General features: G+C 44.5%; 1 protein-coding gene across 2 annotated transcripts in view; it reads left to right on the plus strand.

The window, feature by feature from the left end:
- Col22a1 (collagen type XXII alpha 1 chain) overlaps window positions 1-19,099 on the plus strand; it is a 231,665-nt gene that overhangs the window by 11,723 nt on the left and 200,843 nt on the right. Inside the window, exons 2-3 of one of the 2 annotated variants that reach the window (XM_021652125.2) lie at window positions 11,289-11,451; window positions 13,642-14,208. In XM_021652125.2, the coding sequence (XP_021507800.1) occupies window positions 11,334-11,451; window positions 13,642-14,208 (685 nt within the window). In that variant the 5' untranslated portion in view covers window positions 11,289-11,333. Of the gene's footprint in view, window positions 1-11,288; window positions 11,452-13,641; window positions 14,209-18,363; window positions 18,534-19,099 lie in introns of those variants that run through there. The other variant, XM_060389316.1, reaches the window with a different exon arrangement.

Below are 19,099 nucleotides of genomic sequence, written 5' to 3' on the forward strand. Positions count from 1 at the left end.
GTGGGAAATAGTAAGAGCTGAAGAGGACGGAAACCCCACAAGGAGAGCAACAGAATCAGAAAATTTGAACACAGGGAACTTCCCAGAGACTCATACTTCAACCAAGGACTATTCATGGAGATAACCTAGAACCCCTGCACAGAAGTAGCACATGGCAGTTCACTACTCTCTTTTAAAACCTGTGGAGCCCACTTGGTGATGACTGTATGTGCACAGGTGAATGGCCATCTACTGGAGCAAGTAGCCTCCCAGGGACCACATCTTGTTTTGGCTTTGTTTGTGTTTGAGATGGTGTCTTGCTGTGTAGTCCAGACTGGCTTCAAACTTGAAAATCTCCTTTCGTCTCTCGGTTTCTGGGACTACGGGTCTGTGCCACTATAAACCGGCTACATCTCCTAATTACTTGATAATTTTTTTCATTCGTCTCAAGAGATTTTTGGTGCTCATTGAAATAGTTGGGTGAATATATCTTTAAAATTTAGCTGGAGACAGTTTGGAGAATTGTAGTACTGTAATCCAGTGAGCGAGTTTTTCTATCAAGTTGTAATTGTTCTGATTCTTTGTGTCACTAACCATCTGTAGTCATATGTGTGACATTATCATTAGCAATTTGGGGTAATGTTCTCTGAAAGTATGGGCCTCATGTAGTTTTGTTGTTTAACAGACAATCATTCTGTTTACAAGGTAGAAATATATGTTTAGCTCCTCGGGCCTTGCTGATATTGAAAAAAAAACTAATTATTTAAAAGGTACATATACACCACACTGAGTAGTTTTCTATCATGAAAGTCACTGGAAAAAATTGGGGTGGGGAAGAAAACCTAACATACAGAAATGCTGTGGTCTGATTCCTTAAATTGCTGATGCCATCCAAGATGGGGCATTGTGGTTGCCATCATCTGAACAGATATCCATCGAACCCTCTTCACCTTCTTTACTTTCTCAGGAATACCTCCAGCTCTGTTTGCTCATGTATACACTCAGATTAGCTTCCCGACCAGCCTCTTCACTAGCTATCTCACCATTCTGTTCCCTTACAAACTGGCTGCCAGAAGCTTGAGCTGAACGTATCTTCCTGTCGGACCGTCTTCTTTCTCTGAGTCCCTGATTTATTTGGTCAATCATCTGATACCACAGAATCCGTAGCTAGGATATTGTCTGTCTTAGAGAACACTGTTGGCTTCTCCTTTCTGATATGATTTTGGCCTCCTCATTGGTCCCTTTAAATAGTCTTTGTCGATACAGTTTCTGGATTCTCATTAGTAGATGCCACGTCATGCAAGCAAACAGGTGCAGCCTCAAGTTTGGATGCCAAGTCTGGGCCATTGCTGTGCTTCATAGCACAAGTCTCTGGGCTTCCTTTGCTCACATTATTTCCTCACCCTCAAGTGCATCCTCCCTCCCCAAATCTCATTTCTTCCCTAGCCTTATCTTTTATCATCTTCTCATGCCCTCCTCCAAACTCTCATATTCCGCTTACTGAATGAGCAATCACAAACAAGAGGTGGGCTGTTCATTGTGAAGTAGCTGTTGCTACTCTGCTTACTCCCAGCATGTTGTTCCAGGCTCCATCACCCTTGGTCTCATGGGCCTAGTTTGAAGCTCATGCTCTCAGTACCCATGACTTGATATCCTCTTTGATCAGATAACTGATCATGTAGGTACATAACATCTTCTTGCTTGTCTGTCTGTATCATTTGGGCATCAGAAACAATGTATGTGAAGGTCTTGACAGCCACTTAGAACACGATTAGAACAGAGATGGAAACAGTGCCATCACTGGTACCCCATGGAATCAATATCGATGGAGTAGATCAGGTGACCAGGCTGTGTAGATAGCCAATTGGGCCTGTAATGGTACCATTTTCTACTTCATGAAGAGTACCATTATCCTAAGTTATTAGCTCCCCAGATTGCTGAAGGAGGAACACTGGTCTCATTTTATGGGTGAGGTAGCTAAGGACTGCAGACTAATAGTGTAATGCCTTGGCATATTTAAAAGCTTCCTGCTTATGTGAGAGATGGGTGTTTTACCTCCAGTTGGATGTATGAGAAAGCTGTTCAGAGATGCTCAGGGTCTTGTGTGCATACTTCTGGGGCAGCCTGGAATTAGAACATGTGTCCTGATAGACAAGCTTCATCACTTTGTGAGCTGCTGTAAGACAAACCAATAGTGAAAGTGACACTTGTCCTGACACAGACATCATCCTCAGTATGAAAGTGTTTGAGGAATGAAGACATGTACCAAGCCGAACAGTTTTGAACCCAGGCTGCCTGGCTTCCTGGCAGCCCTATTGGATTGGAAGTTGCTTAGATTTAATCTACCATCTCTGACCTACAAGCAGAGTTCAGGCTAGAGGGCTCGAAATGGTCAGGATAGGAAGGAAGACACATCTCACTGTCCAGTCCTGTACACATCATGCCTTTATGTCCTAGGCAGCTTTCTACCCAGAGCACAACTCATCACCCAGCAGCACAAAAGTAGTACTCCATGACACCCTTCCCCCACCCTCAGCAGCATGGACTCTGCCCAGGCTGCCCTCTTAGTGGGCCGAATCTCATTTTCTTTCTCTAAATTGGTTTCTATCCAGTATTTGTCTTCCTCCCCCTTCTCTGGGTCCCTGGATGAGGAATGTCGGTTACTATGGCAATGGGTTGGCTAGTGGAAAGAACTCAGCTCACTAAATTAATTGCTGGACTTTTGGGGGACTAATGGCAGTGTTCTGCCTCCCAGAGACATTGGTGTGGCCCATGTCATTCCAACTTGGCCGCTAGCCCTTGGAAAGAGATCAAAGCCAAGTGGGAGGGAGATGGCACAATGGTTGTCCCTACCCACTGGGTTGCCACCTAAGGTGGGACGGGGAGTGTAGAGATCTACATGAAATCTCTCTCTCCCCCCCCCCCGCTCTCTCTTTAGTTATGTCATATCCCTGCTACATACTTTGTAGAAGTCACTGTCCATAACTCATGCTACCATCCTGGAAATGAGATACACAAGAGAACAGGAAACTAGAAGTGCTCCTTCAGTCACTGGGGAGCACAGCCAGGAGTTCACATCAAGCTCTCCTCTGTGGACATGTCAGGAACAATGAGTAGAGGGATCCTAACTCACTCTACGAAGACAGCATTACCTGAAGATCTAAGCCACACAAAAACATCAGAACAAAGCAGGGCTGCGGACCAATATCATTTATGAATATAGATATAAAACTCTTCAGTAAACCTTAGTCAATCAGATCCAACAATGAAAAAATTATGCACAGGCAGCTGGGGTTTATCGTATGTATGCAAGGTTGGTTCAATAGCATCAGACCAATTACTGTCAGCTAAGAACCAAACAGGAACATATCTTTCCTTTCAATTCTCTTACCTAGAAGTTTTTTCCCAAAGCCCTGTCCCTTCGCTTCTGAAATCCTTGTTTTCCCCTTCCTATAAAAGGGAACTTCGAGGTTTGATTTGTGATTAGATTCTTGCTTCTCTTCTTATCCCTTGCATCAGTGTTGCCCCAGACATACTCCAGACATCCAAAGAGGCAGGATTCTGCCCAAGGAATCTGAAGTGGGCTGGACTCACCCTGGGATTGAAGTATGAAAGTTCCTGAAGCGTACTGTTATTTTGTTTCCTACTCTGAAAATGAGTCTGGCATGCCTGCTGATTAAATACAATGGTCACTATGAAATCTGTAGACTGGTCCCCAGAGTTTAGTGAGCAAGAGATATGTAATGATTAATGCCAAGAAGTAGACATCTTCCCTATCATTGAAACCTGACCCCAAATCCAACATGTCATCGGCGTGTACTTGGTGGAGTTTCTATGATCTCTACCACATAACATGCATCACCAGTGGGGATGATAGTGTATCTTGAAAGTGTGCCATGATGTTTGCACAATGCACTTTGGTTACAGCACACACACACACACACACACACACACACACACACACACACTTACACTTGACACCTATCTTTCCCTAGCCCTTCCCTTAAGAAGCCAAACATTGGGATCATCTCCTTTCTTCTCAGCAAGCATATGCCTGCTCCAAATTTGATGGTGGACCTGAGTGGTGAGGTAGTGTTTGGCTAGACCCTCTGTAGAAGCTGACAGGGAGTCAGGGGTAGTTAGTTGAGACATGGAGATACCCACCCTTGGAGGTTGTGGTAGAGACAGAAACATGTGGGTCTTCATCATAGATGATCTACACTAAGCCAGGCTTTGCCTGGGGACACTTTGGGTTCTGTGAGTGTCAGGAACAGGTAGGTCCAGGCTTTATTTGTATATCTGGCTCATTTTTTTAAACATTCTAGCATTATGCTGGGTAAGGCCTTGATTCCTCTGATTAGAGACACTGTTCCTGACTTTTCATCAGCAGTGGGTTTCCCTGGGTTAAAGTCTGGCAATGCTACATTCTTCCAGAATGTTCCAGGACAGAATCTCTTCTCTTAAACTTTCAGCTTCTAGAAACCACCTGCATTCCTTAGCTCATGGCCACTGATGGCCAGTTTCTTTGGTTGCTGAATGCCTGGTTCTAAGTTCCCTTCTTCTTTTACCTAGAATAACCCTCACAAATACAATGAACTCACCCAGAAAAAAAAATCCATATTAATTTCTATATTAAACCATGGGCTGATCACCAACCTGTGTTCACCTGTAACTGTATTTTCTACTTGCATTCTGAAGAATTGTGATGTGAACACCTTTATTTTATTTAAAAAATTTGTTTCCTATTTTATTAACTTATTTTGACTTAATTTTAAAATTTGTTTTAGTTTTGAGGACATTTTTGCTTTTTTTTGAGAAATAGAGTGTATTTCGGACATATGTATTTTCTTTCAACCCTCCCATCTTTTCCTACTCAACTTTAATATTTCAATTTCTATTTCTTCTTTTTTTTTCTGTTCTTCTTCCTCCCTCTTTTTCCTCCTCTTCCTTATTCCTCCTCCTTCTTCTTCCCCTTCTCCTCCCTCCTCATTCTCCTCCTACTACTACTTCACTTTTTCCCATTGAGTCCTGTTTGTGTTGCTCAGCTAGTTGTGGGATTAGCCTGTGATTAGCCACTAAGGGTCACATCATTAAATAAGCTGAACCTCCCAGCAGCCATCAAGGACTAATAGCTGTGGATAACAGTATTTTACAAGCACAACAGGGCATATGCACATATGAATTCACAGTGATTATGCCAGCATACACAATACTCCCACAAGCTCCAGCCAGACAAAATCCTAACATAGAGGGCAGGGAGATATATGTAATTAAAATGCTTGAAATGTGCTATTTGATAATCTCAAATGTGTATACAACAAAATAGGTTCTTATCCATTCCCCATTCTCCCAATTTCCTGGTTCTTACATTCCCCTCCCAACTTCATTCCTCTTATTTTATTATCAATATAACTCACTAAGTCTAGTTAGTGCTGTTCATATTTTCTTAGGTGTGGGATCATCCTTTTGAAAATAGGAAGTCTACTCTGTCTATACCCTCAAAGAATGACTGTCTCTCTTGCAAACTCTCAACTGCCAACAGCTCCTCAGTAAGGAATGCATCCTCCATAACTCCTCCTTCATCTATGTCAGAAGTTTGACTGACTTGATTCTATGCAGGTTTTTTTCAGGTAACTGTAGTTACTATTAGTTCATAAGCTTGATAACCACATCATGTCCAAAAGACAGCATTTCATGGAATTGTTGCCCATCCTCTGGCACTTACGTTCTTTCTCTTCTTTTTCAGTGTTGTTCTGAATCTTGGTGAAGGGTTGAGGGAACAGAATACATTTTAACTTTGTTTTTGTATACAGGCATATGTTATACAGAGGGTACACACACATCTATAATATAATTTTTTCTAAGCCATTTTGAGTGCACAGCTCAACACCACTGATTAGAGATGCGTGCTGTACAGCTATGGCCATTGTTCATCACCTCAGGTAGAACCATGAATCTCTTAAGTGATGACATGAATCCCTCCACACTGGCTCATATCTTAGTTAATTTCTTTTTCATTGTTTTGTAGTTTTATGTGTATAATTCTTACACCCCCTCAGTTAAGAATTTTATCTTTCTTGTTTTGAGAATTTGATCTTTCTTGATCTTGTCATATATGGGGTTTATAACATTCCTTTTTGAATCGTTCATTACCAGAACATGGAAGCAGAGACAATACTTGAGTGCCAATTCTTCATTTTATGACTGTGATGGACTTATTAGTTCTAGCAGTTTTGCAGAGTCTGCAGTATTTTGTGCAGATAAGATCATATCTCCAGATACAGAGACATTGCCTTCTTCATTTCCAGGTTGGATGCAATTTATTATTATTATTATTATTACCATCATCATCGTCATCATTATTTTGTCTTCTGGCAAAGTGTTGAATACAGTTGTATATTCTTGTATTGTTTTTGACCTTAAAGGAAATGCATTCAACATTTTAACATTAAGTATTATGTTGGTGTGTGAGTTCAGATTTGACCTTTGTTATTCTGAGGAATCACATTATGGTTCTAATTAATGGATTGGGTGTTTTGTATGTTGAAGAGATATTGGCTTGAGTCACATGCTTATTTGTGTGTATACCAATAGAGATCACATGTATTTTCCTTCCCTTCTTTGTACTGATATGATAATTACATCACTTTATTGTTTTTGTTGAATCACCTTCCTGACATAAATTGCATTTGGTCGTGACATTTGATACTTGAGTAACTCACACAAATCAGAGTGCTTATCCTTTGCTCCATAGCTTTGTTCTTAAAGAGATGTATCTGTACTTTCTCCTGTGTACATTGGGGAAGACATGCATCAAAAATTTAGATAAGTTGAAGAATATATGTTGGCTGAAGCCTAGATCCCTCAGTTGGGGAAATTATCAAACTTCATGAGTCATGATAAATAACAAATGAGGGTGCACACTACCATTTCATCCACATGTCCACCATCTTTTTTATTTCTCCCAAAGCAGTCACTGAGAGGTTGCTGCTACTGTATTTTCTGCATCTGTGGAGATCAGTTCAGAAGCATCCTGTGTTCAAATCCCAGTTTGTCCTCTCAGCTCTCACCAACTTAGTATCGTAGGAATGAGGTGCCTTTTCTCTATCCTGGTCTCTTTCTACCCCTCACGAAAGTGAATAGAGCCTGCCTTGAGAGGACACAGACGATCACATCAGAGTCAATGTCTGACATATGGCAGATAATAAATGGTGCTAGCCGTCTAAGTTCTTAGCTCTCCGATGGCATCACTATTTATCTAACAAATAACTCCTAGCCACCACAAGATAGTAAGACTGAAGGTTGACATTGATATTGGTCTTTTATCATTCATCCACAAAGCTAATATTTACTGAGGTGCACAGCATCCCTTAGAATTGTCCTAGGTCCTGGGCATGGCAGACAGGTGTTGAAGGATGGAAGAGGTGGGCTACTAGCAGACTTGTTCATTCCCATGTTGCTTTCCTCTTTGTGCCCTCTGACCCCTGAGCCCAGAACTATGACTACTGTGCTTGTTCTATTTAGGTACAGCACCTTTCTTTTTGATCCTGCATTTGCCTCTTGATGTTTTCCTCATGTCATTATTCAGGTCCTTCATAGAGTAGGCACTTGAGAGGAATCATGCCCACATTTCCCTGAAGGTGGCAGAGCTCTGGTTATAGAGTCCATTCACCTGTCCTGAGAGGAACTTTCATACTGTTCTAACGGGACTGTTCCTAAGTACCTTTTTACCCCCTGGGGCCAAACAAACGATGTTCCTTTTGTCTAAAGTTGTTACCTGCCTTGCATACATTGGTTTGGCTTCTGCTCAGCTTTCCGAACTCCACTTGGAAAGATCTCAGGAAGCATTACCTTTCCCCAAATGTCCAGGGTGTAGCCACATACTCTATCTACTTGGCTGTGCTCCCATAACTCACTGGGCTTCTTCTTCCTGTGCTCACTGGACCCTGCCCTGTCCTAGTATGTTGTGCATCTGACCAGATCCCAGAGGTCAATGAGGACTTATCCAAGGTGACTCAGTGTGCTTTACCTGCCTGTCCTAGGCAAGTGACAGGAGTGAGAAATATTTATTAAACGAGCATATCAATGTTAAAAATCTGTGAACTCTCTTCTTTATACAGATATTGGTTTTACAAATTACAATTTTTATTAAATTTATTTATTTATTCACTTTGCATCCTGATCACAGACCCTTCTCTCTTCTCCCAGTCCCACACTCCCATCCTCTTTCTCCTTTCTCCCTCCCCTTCTCAGAAAAGGGAAGCCTACCTTCCTTACCAACCCACCACAGCACATTAAGTTGCATTAGGACTAATCAAATCCTCTTCCACTGAGGCCAGAAAAGGCATACCAGCTAGGGGAAAGTGATCCAAAAGCAGGCAACAGAGTCCACATCAGAGACAGCCCCGGCTCCACTTGCTAGGGGGCTCACATGAGGACCAAGATACCCATCAATTAAATATGTGTTGGGGGCCTAAGTCCAGTCCAGAGATAGATAGATCGACAGACAGAGAGAGAAAGAGAGAGAGAGAAGAAACATTTTAAAATTAATCAATTAGATTTTCATGCTAAAATTTTATTGTATTGTGTTGCAAAATGCCATTTTCATTCTAATATGCAATGTTCTTTGATCATTTTTCTGTCATACCCCATCTTTCCTTTCTTTCCTTCCCTCCCACTTTATATCACACAAAGGACAGTTTCACATCTACATTTGTGTAATATACATGATTTTATGTATCTGTGTAAAAATCCAGGACCCACACATAAGAGGAAATGTGCATTTGTCTAAAACAGGCTTAATTTACTTAATATTATCTGCATTTGCAACTATTTGCAGCAATGAAATAACGTTGTTCTTCTTTATGGCTGAAACACACACACATATATACATGTATATGTATATATATTGTATTTTCTTTAACAGTTCCTCTTGTTGGTTTGTTCCACGTTTAGCCATAGTGAGTGTTGCTGCAATAAACACTAATGTAAAAGTTTCACAGAGAGGTGCAGAGCTGGAGGAGGGGGCCCTCCAGGTTTAAGCCTTTAGCCTGGTATAAGTTACGGGAGGAGATGTGAGAAGAGGGGCACTTTGTGAGCAGAATTCAGAGGACCCATATCCCTTGAATGCATTGGGAGGAGATACAGGTCATGAACAGAATCTCTTAGTCATTGGTATACAGCCTCTAGGCCATAGCACTTGGCTGATGTACATCTGAAAATTGATGTGTTAAATCTGTGCCATATGTTGGAATTTGGTGAATGTGTGGACTAGGAGGAATTTTTGGCCTGAGACTCAGGCTCGTTGGAAGCCAGGAGCATGTCCTTAGCTTTTCCCTAGGGTTCACAGATTAGACTAGACTCATTTATGCCTGGACTCATTCATGGGGATATCACTCAGAATGACTTACCAACTGTTTTCAGTGTATGTGATCTTGGCTCCATCATTGGTAGGAGTATAGCTGATGGTAGCAAGATCCTTCCTGGGTTACTTATCATATATATAGTGAGGATCATCATAGCTGCTAGTGGTGCAACCTTCAGAGCACAGGGTGACGGGGGCGGGGGGTGTCCTAGAAACTACAAATAATGTTGTGTCTTTGTTAGAGTTTCTATTGCTGCAACAAAACACCATGACCATAAAGCAAGTTGGAGAGAAAGGGTTTATTTGGCTTTCACTTTCATATTGCTGTTCTTTATTGAAGGAATTCAGGACAGGAACTCAAACAGGGCAGGGTCCTGGAAGCAGGAGCTAATGCAGAAGCCAAGGAGGGTTACTGCTTACTGGCTTGCTTCACATGGCTTACTCAGCCTCTTTTCTTTTCTTTTCTTTTCTTTTCTTTTCTTTTCTTTTCTTTTCTTTTCTTTTCTTTTCTTTTCTTTTCTTTTCTTTTCTTTTCTTCTCTTTTCTCTTTCCTTTCCTTTCCTTTCCTTTCCTTTCCTTTCCTTTCCTTTCCTTTCCTTTCCTTTCCTTTCCTTTCCTTTCCTTTCCTTTCCTTTCCTTTCCTTTCCTTTCCTTTCCTTTCCTTTCCTTTCCTTTTCTAACTACCAGACAAGAGATGTCACCACCTACAATGGGCTGGGCCTTCCCCCATTGATCACTAATTGAGAAAATGTCTTGCAGCCAGATCTCATGGAGTCATTTCCTCAACTGAAGTTCCTTCCTCTCAGATGACTCTAGCTTGTGTCAAGTTGCTACATAAAACCAGCCAGTACTCTTCGTATGGCTGAGGCGAGATGGGCATGGCTGTTCTCATGTGGACCTCAAGGCTTCGGTTTCTATAAAATGTGTTTGTCTTTGTGTGTGTGTGTGTGTGTGTGTGTGTGTGTGAGAGAGAGAGAGAGAGAGAGAGAGAGAGAGAGAGCTCACTGGAAATGGGAATGTAGCTACAACATGCCAGTCGTAGGCTGTAGTTTTACAGACCTCTCTTTTTGTCACACCGACCAAATCCAAATCGTGATATAAATGCCTGAATCACAGCAGCATTTTAAAAACAAATAAGTACATTTGCTCTCAGCTCAATCTCTTGCTACCTGCTTAATGCTGTGTTGTTTAGTAACCTAAACCCTGAGAATGTATTCTTCTATTATTTGAAACATTAAAAAAATTCCCTTCCATTTAAATCTGGTGCATGGGCCCCACGGAAGATCCTTACTTGCTGTTATAATAGTAGGACCTGGCTGCACATGCATACAGAGTGCAAATTCATGCCCTGGTTTGCCAACCCCCAAGCATCACAGGGTGGTAGGTGAGGCAGGGAGGCAAATGGATGAGGTGACAGCCTACTGCTCAAAGAAGGGAGTACATTGTTCACTTGATAACGCTGAGGGTGGCTCTCAGCCATATGGAGGGTCATGCCAGGGGGAAGAGCGATGTCCGGGCTGAGTTCCTCCTGGGCTCTCGGCAAGTGTGGAGTTTGGGCAGAGGGAAGCATTCTCCATAGGGGAAGGACTGCTGCAGACTTGGTATCTGTGGGAAACTGCTTGAAAGTCCACAGCCACCATGCTGAGCCCTCTGGGCTGGTGAGATCAGGAGCGGCCGGTCATGGTAGGTCTGTGAGTCATATTAATTAGGGGACTGTGATGATGCTCATGGAGAGATCTAGGAAGGGCACAGCTGTGGATCACCCAGCATCAAGACCGCATGGACAAACCAGGAAAGGAAATAGACAGGTCCCGTGGCCTTGCTCACACAGAAGGGTAAACTGAGGCTGGAGATGAACTGGCCCCTGCATGTGGGATTTCTCCCTGCTCCTCCTGACCCTTAAGCTCTGCAGGGCTTCTCAAAGTGCATCTTTTTTTCCATACAGGAAATGCTCCGCTAGATCCCTGAAGTATCTCTTCCTCACCGAGATATGCCTGTCTCCAAGAGCAGGGGAGTCATGACCGTCCCCAGAGGGAGTCCTTCGGCCTGCCTTCTGTGGATGCTACTGCTGTGGGGAGGGCATGGTGGCTGCCAGGCCCAGCGTGCAGGTGGGGTGTTACATTGGGGACGGGATGGTTAATGTTCGTTCATGTGTGTGTGCACGGGAGGGTGGGATCCTACGACTTCACTTTTGACCAAGAGTGCAAGAGTGCCACCAATATAGCAAGTCTATCAGCCATCCTTCAGTTGATGCTTGTGATGTTCAGACGGGGCCTGTGAGAGCAAAATAAGGCGTGAGAGAACGTGAGAGTGTGCGTGCCATAGTGTGGGAGGGACTCTGGAAGATTGGACCTGTGTCAAAGAAAAAAAAAATACTGTGTAAGAGAGTATGCTTGTGTGAAGAACTTGTAAGAGAGGGGGCATGAAGATGGTTGCTGTTCTGCCTGTGTGACTGTGTGAGGGTGACAGGTTCTCTGGAACTGGAGTTACAGACCGTTGTGAGCTGCCATGTGGGGGCTGGGAATTGAACTTGGGTCCTCTGGGAGAGCAGCCAGTGCTCTTAACTGCTGAGCCATCTCTCTCTCTCTGTGAGATCTCTCTTCATCCATGAGAAAAGTTTTTTTTTTCTGAGAAGATTCTGTGAGAGAGGGTGTGTATGTGTGTAAGCGTGTGAATTTGGATTTTGATTTTTACCAATTTACAAATATAAAAGCAAAACACCTATAATAATAAAATTAATGTTCTACATCCCTCAGGTTTCCTTAGTTATCCCTGCAGAGTTACAGGCACACACACACACACACACACACACACACACAAAGACACACACATACACAGAGTGGGGTTGGGAGGCAGGACTGTACAGTCTCTCCAAGCACAGCACCCACATTCTGTCGGACTCTCTCGGGAAGCTCACACCCTCACCCTGCCCCCACCCCACCCACCACTGGTGAGTGGCCTTCCTTCTGCTACCGCCGTGATGGTTCCTGCTGTGCCCTGTAGGAACCCAGCACCGGTGATTTCTATTTCGCCCATTGTATCTGGGCTGTGCTGTAGATTCTTCACATGCTTTTATTGGCCGTGCTGCTGTGATAATTCTTACATATCTCTCCCCAACCTTCTGAGTTTTCTGGGGTTAAGTCAACATATGTCAAGCCGATTGACCACTAATTCCTTTGGAAGGGCCTTACAGTGGTGCAACAGATCTCTGCATCCCCGCTTGGCATACATGCACTATTCCTTATGTTGTCATGGCCTGATTCATCATTTTTGACTTTAGTCAAGTTGGTATTTCAGCAAAATACGTTCTTTACCACCCTAATGTTGGTGTCATGGGCACCCAGAGGCCTCCTCTGTCGCTGTTCCCTTGTTTTGGAGGATTCCAGACAACCTTCTCAAGAGCTCCTCCCGTGTTTGTGCAGCACTTTGAAGCTTAGAAAACACCTATTCTTAAACCACCTAACTATGAAATGGATGGGTAGACCCCATATTAAGGGCTTCTTGAAGGGAGAAAATTATATTAATGTTTTATTCTGCTTAATTAAAAACATCATATAGTTTTCATAAAATCTATTTTTTATAAAAATATGAAGCATAAACATATGAAGCATTATAGAACATCTCTATAACATATATCTATGTCTAATCTACATAAATATTATACATTTATGCACGCTCTGTTGGTAAAATACTCCATTCAGTGAACCCCACGAAGTCATGGAAATCCACATGACCAGGCAGGAAATTTGCTTCTAGCATCGAGTTGGGTGTGGAAAAGTAGACCATAGACCACCAGGCCTGGCACATTCCCAACAACTACATAAAAGCTGGGTTCATGATAGAGCACATTCTGGGGTAGAGGGAGGTAGAGAGATTGTGGGGGCTCAGCAGGCAGACAGTCTTGCCAAACCCCAGAAGCCTCCAAGTTCAGTGAGAGATCCTGCCTCAGACTGTAAGAGAGCAGGGTAGAGGAAGCCATCAAAAGTCTGTCTTTGGCACCTGCACAGGTACTCAAACACTAATAAAATGATAGCACTTTTTAACCAGTGTTAAATCAAAGAGCTTGGCACCTGGTAGCGTCCCACGGACATAAATCACTTTAATGTGGTGTCACATATCCTCAGTTGGTCTTCTCTGTAACTCTGTAAGCCTTACCCTGCTGTGGGATGTCAGTAAGCCAAAGGGCAGGCAGGCAGGCTTCTGAGTAAAGTCTGAGGGAGAGGTTTGGAGTGAGGGAACTAAATCTGTAGATTTCCTACCACTCATCCCCCACTTTACCCTTTCTCTCTCTCACACAGGTTGCAAAAGCGTGCAGTATGATCTGGTCTTCCTCCTGGACACGTCTTCCAGCGTGGGAAAGGAGGATTTTGAGAAGGTCCGCCAATGGGTAGCCAACCTGGTAGACACCTTTGAGGTGGGCCCTGACCACACCCGTGTGGGAGTTGTGCGCTACAGTGACCGGCCCACGACAGCCTTTGAACTGGGCCACTTCGGCTCCCGTGAGGAGGTGAAGGCAGCTGCGAGGCGCATCACCTACCACGGGGGCAACACGAACACTGGCGATGCGCTGCGTTACATAACCAGCCGCAGCTTCTCAGTCCAGGCAGGCGGGCGGCCTGGGAACCGCGCCTTCAAGCAGGTGGCCATCCTGTTGACAGATGGCCGTAGCCAGGACCTGGTGCTGGACGCTGCCGCAGCTGCCCACGCAGCCGGCATCCGCATTTTTGCTGTTGGTGTGGGCGCCGCGCTGAAGGAGGAGCTGGATGAGATCGCTTCAGAACCCAAGTCTGCGCATGTCTTCCATGTTTCAGATTTCAATGCCATTGACAAGATCCGTGGCAAGCTGAGGCGTCGGCTTTGTGAAAGTAAGTGCCCCCGCCTTCCCTGTGGAGCTCTGTCCCCTGCCAAGGCCGTCCCCACCTATCACCTGCACAGGCAGCAGAAGTTTCTGTTGGGGGAGGCAGGCAGTGTGCCAAGCTCAGAGGAGGACTGGGTAGGCAAGCAGCAGGGGCTGGGCAGGTGAAGCCACCGTTCCATGGGGTTAGCAAAGCAAGAGCAGAGTGACAGCCCACACAGAGAAGAGGCTTGTCTGTCATCCAAACACCTTGGCTTCTCCCTCCTTGAGTACAGGTGGTGGACGGAGGTGGAAAGGACACGGATGTTAAAAGTGACCCATCTCCTCTTTGTCCCTGGTCTGCTGACCTCACAGAGCTTCTGAAGTTAGAGGCAGAGCCTGTCTAACTCTACAGAAGTTCACTGAGATGTATACAGTTTGGGGCTGGGGAACTGCTTGTTCGAGTAGCTACCTTAATCTGTCTGTGTGATGTTTTAAATTTGTGAGCTTCTTACACTGAGGGGGTTTTTATTTAAGAAAAACACATTAAAAGAATAAAAATTTAAAAGTTAAGAAAAGAGCTAGAGGCAGAGCCTGGTCCATAGCAGAGTCTCCCAGAGAGTTACCAGGAGTGATAGAAAATGGTGACAGGCTGACTCCATGTATTCTGTCTGGAAGAATCAAATCTTCTGTATTTCCCCAAACTCGGTGACCTGCTGACATCCAAAATGACCCCTGGGCCTCTAAATTGTTTGCCTGGAATCTGTTGAGTGTGGTGGGTAATGGGGGAAGGGCATAGGCATCAGACAACAGCCCCATGGCTGACCTTGGTATCCGAGCTCTAGGATTTTAGAGGGGTTATTCTGAGGACAGCCCTCACCAGGATGGGAAGTACCGAGAGGTTTCCTCTTCCCCCCAGCCTGTCTGTACTTTTCACCTCCCGCCTCTTCATTGTGGTGGTATCTGTCCCTCTTGGATAGCAGAGGATGCTGTGTGGCATTCCCTTCTAGGCCCAGCAGCGGCTGCATTCTGAGGCTGGTGTTGGGACCAGAGTCTCTGACTCTCATGCTGATTACTGCAGGAAAAGGAGCAGTCCCCAGCTGGGAACCCCGGTGGGTCCTCTGCTAAGAGAGCAGGCAGCCTTGGGAGAGAGTAGGACATCTGGGGATGGCTTAGAGCAGTGGTTATCAACCTTCCCACTGCTGTAATCCTTTAATACAGTTCCTCATGTTTTTGTGACCCCCAATCATGAAGTATTTATTTATTTAGGGTTTTTGAGACAGGGTTTCTCTGTGTATCCTTGGCTGTCCTGGACTCGATTTGTAGACCAGGCTGGCCTTGAACTCACAAAAATCTGCCTGCCTCTGCCTCCCAGAGTGCTTGGATCAAAGGCATGCACCAGCATGCCTGACTCATAAAATTATTTTTGTTGCTATTTCATAACTGTAAGTTTGTTACTGTTATGAATCATAATTAAATATCTGCACTTTCTGATGGTCTTGGGTGAACCTTGTGGAAAGTTCAATCAAGACCCCAAAGAAGTCAAAACCCTATAGGGTGAGAACTCACAGGGTTAGAGAGAGCATTTCTTAAGAAGAGCTCTGGCCTGAAACCCAGTGAGGAACACAGATTATTCTAGAAACTGGTGTGGCTGTAGACTTTCTTACTATAGTATGATATCTGTATTGTTTGTTAAGCCAGGGTTTAAATGACATTTATTTTGGGTTATTGAGGATCTACATCTGTGAGGCCTTGTGCTGATTTCTGGGGCAGTAGACCCTGTAGAGGTGGAGTCTTGTCTCCAAGTCATCTGTGCAGAGATACATGAAGCCAGGCTGGAACCTCATGTGCTGGGTGGGGGGCTGTCATTGCTGAAAATGCAGGGTGGGGGCTCTCTGGAGGAAGTGTGCTCAGGATGTGAGACTGACAGATGGGGTGAGGTGGGGTCACGGGGTGCTTTGACTCACCAGTGAACTGGTCGGTTCTGTGGGGGGTGGGAGTGAGGCTTAGGTCAAAATACTGTGTGTACATATACAACATTCTCGAAGAAAATTACACGATATTATTTTTTTATGAAACAATTTGCAGTCATCAGCATCAGTACTCCACCCTCATCACTGAGTACTTAAAAACCGTGCTGTAAATTGAGATACAGGACTTAGAATGCATTTTTTAGGCAAGCGCTGCTATTGCCCAACTGGCTGTATCTTGAGCGCTGTGACATTTTTGAAAGACGTGTTCACTTGTTTGCTCATACATGTGTGTCTGTGTACGTGCATGCGTGTTTAGGTGCACTCACCTGTGCATGTGCTGGAGGCCAGAGGAGAGCACCCGCTGACTTCTTATCTCACCCTCTGCTTGTCCGTTTGAAGCAGAGTTCCCTGTAAAAGACTCCAGGGGTCCTCCCGTTCGGCCTGCTGCAGAGCTGGGCGTACAGGTGTTTGGTATGTGGGTGCTGGGGTCATCACACTGGACCTCAGGATTGCACAGCAAGATCTCTTAGCCACCAGGCAGCCTCTCCAGCTGCCTGATGAAATTATGGTAGTTTAGCGGCGCAGTAGTGAGGCTCACCCTATTCAAAGCAGTCTTCAGATCCTGGAAGTTGTTCCCAGGGTACCTCACACAAATCTCTGAACAAGACCTACCAAAAACGCCTATTGGTTGTGCTTCACGGCTAGAAATAGGCTGTGTTGTTTCTTCTATCTATCTGTTCTAGATAGCCTCCGTCTTGTTTTGCGCTTTGGAATTTTCTTGGTAGTTACACTCCTCCACTGCACATGGTGGTGATTCTAGGATCTGTCCTGCAGATATTGTCCCTGTTATTACAGCTTCTTTCTGGGGGTAGCATCCCCCAGAAAGCATAGCATCCCTGCATTTTCATGCAGCAGTGGAGGGATGAGGTTGTAGTCCACCCCAGAGCTCAGGCCTTGCAAAACACCAGCCTGGGTCTAGCACTTCACAAGCATACTGATTCTTGATTTGTATTTATTTTAAAAATCGTTTTAAATATTTTTTGATGTTGTAATTACATCATTTTCCCCTACCCTTTCCTCCCTCCAACCTCTGCCAGTGAACCCTCTTTATCAAATCCATGGCCTTTTTTTTCACTATTGTTACAAATATATGTATGACTCTAAATATATAAATACAACCTGTTCAATCCATATCACATTACTTGTATGTGTTTGTTTTGAAAAGGTTAAAGATCAAGTGGCTTCGCAGAATGAATTTATGTCTCATTCCTCTCTTTCCCAATCACAGGCATCTGTTTACCAGGTGATGCTGTCTTCTGTGAGAAATAGAAAGTGGGTTTGACTGAAGGTATTCTGATGAAAGTTCTGTTTGAAGGATGTATGAGTAGATGAATGAATGAGTGAATTAACGAGGGTTGAGGAAGAGCTTTGCACAGGAAGCACTCAGTCAGTTATTTCCTGGACTGTAGCTAAGAAGAACTGAAAGGGAGTTTCTACTCCTCTCTAGCCTGTCTGCTCTCTCCCTGGGCCTGGACTTATGAACATCCATCTGCCCACCCAAACACTCCAGGTGAGGCCATCACTGGTCACTGTGCTTCCTGGGAGCAGGACACAGGGTTGAGGGGAGGTGTGTTGTTGGAGAGGATGGCAGTACAAGCCTGTCATTGCTCCTTAGAACTCTGTAGCCTGCAAACTAAAGAGAGCAGGCCATTTCCTAGGAGGCCTAGCATTCCATCCACTTCACCCTGGGCAGGTCCTGCAATGGTTCATAGTCCAGTTGCTAGCCCTGGAGAGGAAATAGGCTGAATTTTATGAGTCTTTAACAATCTTGTTTAATATTTGAGAGTGGAAAGTTACTCCCCCTTCTTCTTTGAGGAAGGGGGTTTTATACCAAAAGAAAGCCATGGTGAGTAGGAGAAGGCATCAGAAGGAGAGACCGATGCAAATAGATCCAGAACAACATATGCTCACTATGATACCCTTAAGAAAATCACACGGGTCTTTCCATAGCCAGGATTCTCCAAATGCCTAAGGAGAAGTGAGATTTAAGTTAACGCTTAGCCACCCAGGGAGAAGGCATTTTTGTAAACACAGCTGCGAGATGAGGAGGGCCTGGTCTGTTCTGGTGACAATTGAAACAAAAATCCTCTTACAGTCACTTCAAGTATAAACAAAGCAAAACAAAATAAAAAGGCTAACAATAACATCGTGCAAACATCTGGGAAGACCAAATCAAGGCACATCACAGAATCCAAGCACCAGAAATAGACTCTGTACATGGAAGATGTCTGTGAGTGACAGTGTGGCCTGAGCTGAACGGGAGCCATTCTGAACATGGACTTCCTGTCGACTAAGGATGGGAATGGAGATGATGTCGAATGGGGTAAGGTGATACTGATGTTGATGGTTTGAATGGAGATAATTTTGGTGTTTCTGATGCAGAATGGGGTGATGGAGGTGATGTAGATGTTGGTGAAGCTCAGTGGTGGTCTGGTTGCTTTCAAAGCCTATATTCTCTCATTTTTCAGCAAGTGTGGCTACTGAAGGGAACAAGGGAAGCATAGGGAACAGGCAGGCTTCGCAGCTGCTTGTGGTGCTGGGCTTTATGGTCCCCTTGACTTCAGGCACATCCAGATCAGTACCTCCACGCCACAGGACCAACTCCCTATTCTCTGTGGCCTGAGTGAGGTTCTCAGGGGACCCAGTCTCAGCTTCAGCTTCCTCAAGTGTGTGCGGTTGAGTCTGTGTTGTGGACAGGCTTAACCCAGAGCCTCAGCTGTAATTAAGCTCTTTCTCTACTCTAGAGGACTCTGTGGTGGCCACGGGACAATCTTTATATAGCTTATCTCCCATATGAATGGGTCTCTGGAATGCCAGCCTGCTTCTGTGAAGGAAGCCTCCACCTACTTCTATTCTGAGGAAAGGCTGTGGTGGTCCTCTGTCCTCTCC

Source organism: Meriones unguiculatus, chromosome 8 (genome assembly GCF_030254825.1).
Source record: "Meriones unguiculatus strain TT.TT164.6M chromosome 8, Bangor_MerUng_6.1, whole genome shotgun sequence".
Lineage (NCBI taxonomy): Eukaryota > Metazoa > Chordata > Mammalia > Rodentia > Muridae > Meriones > Meriones unguiculatus.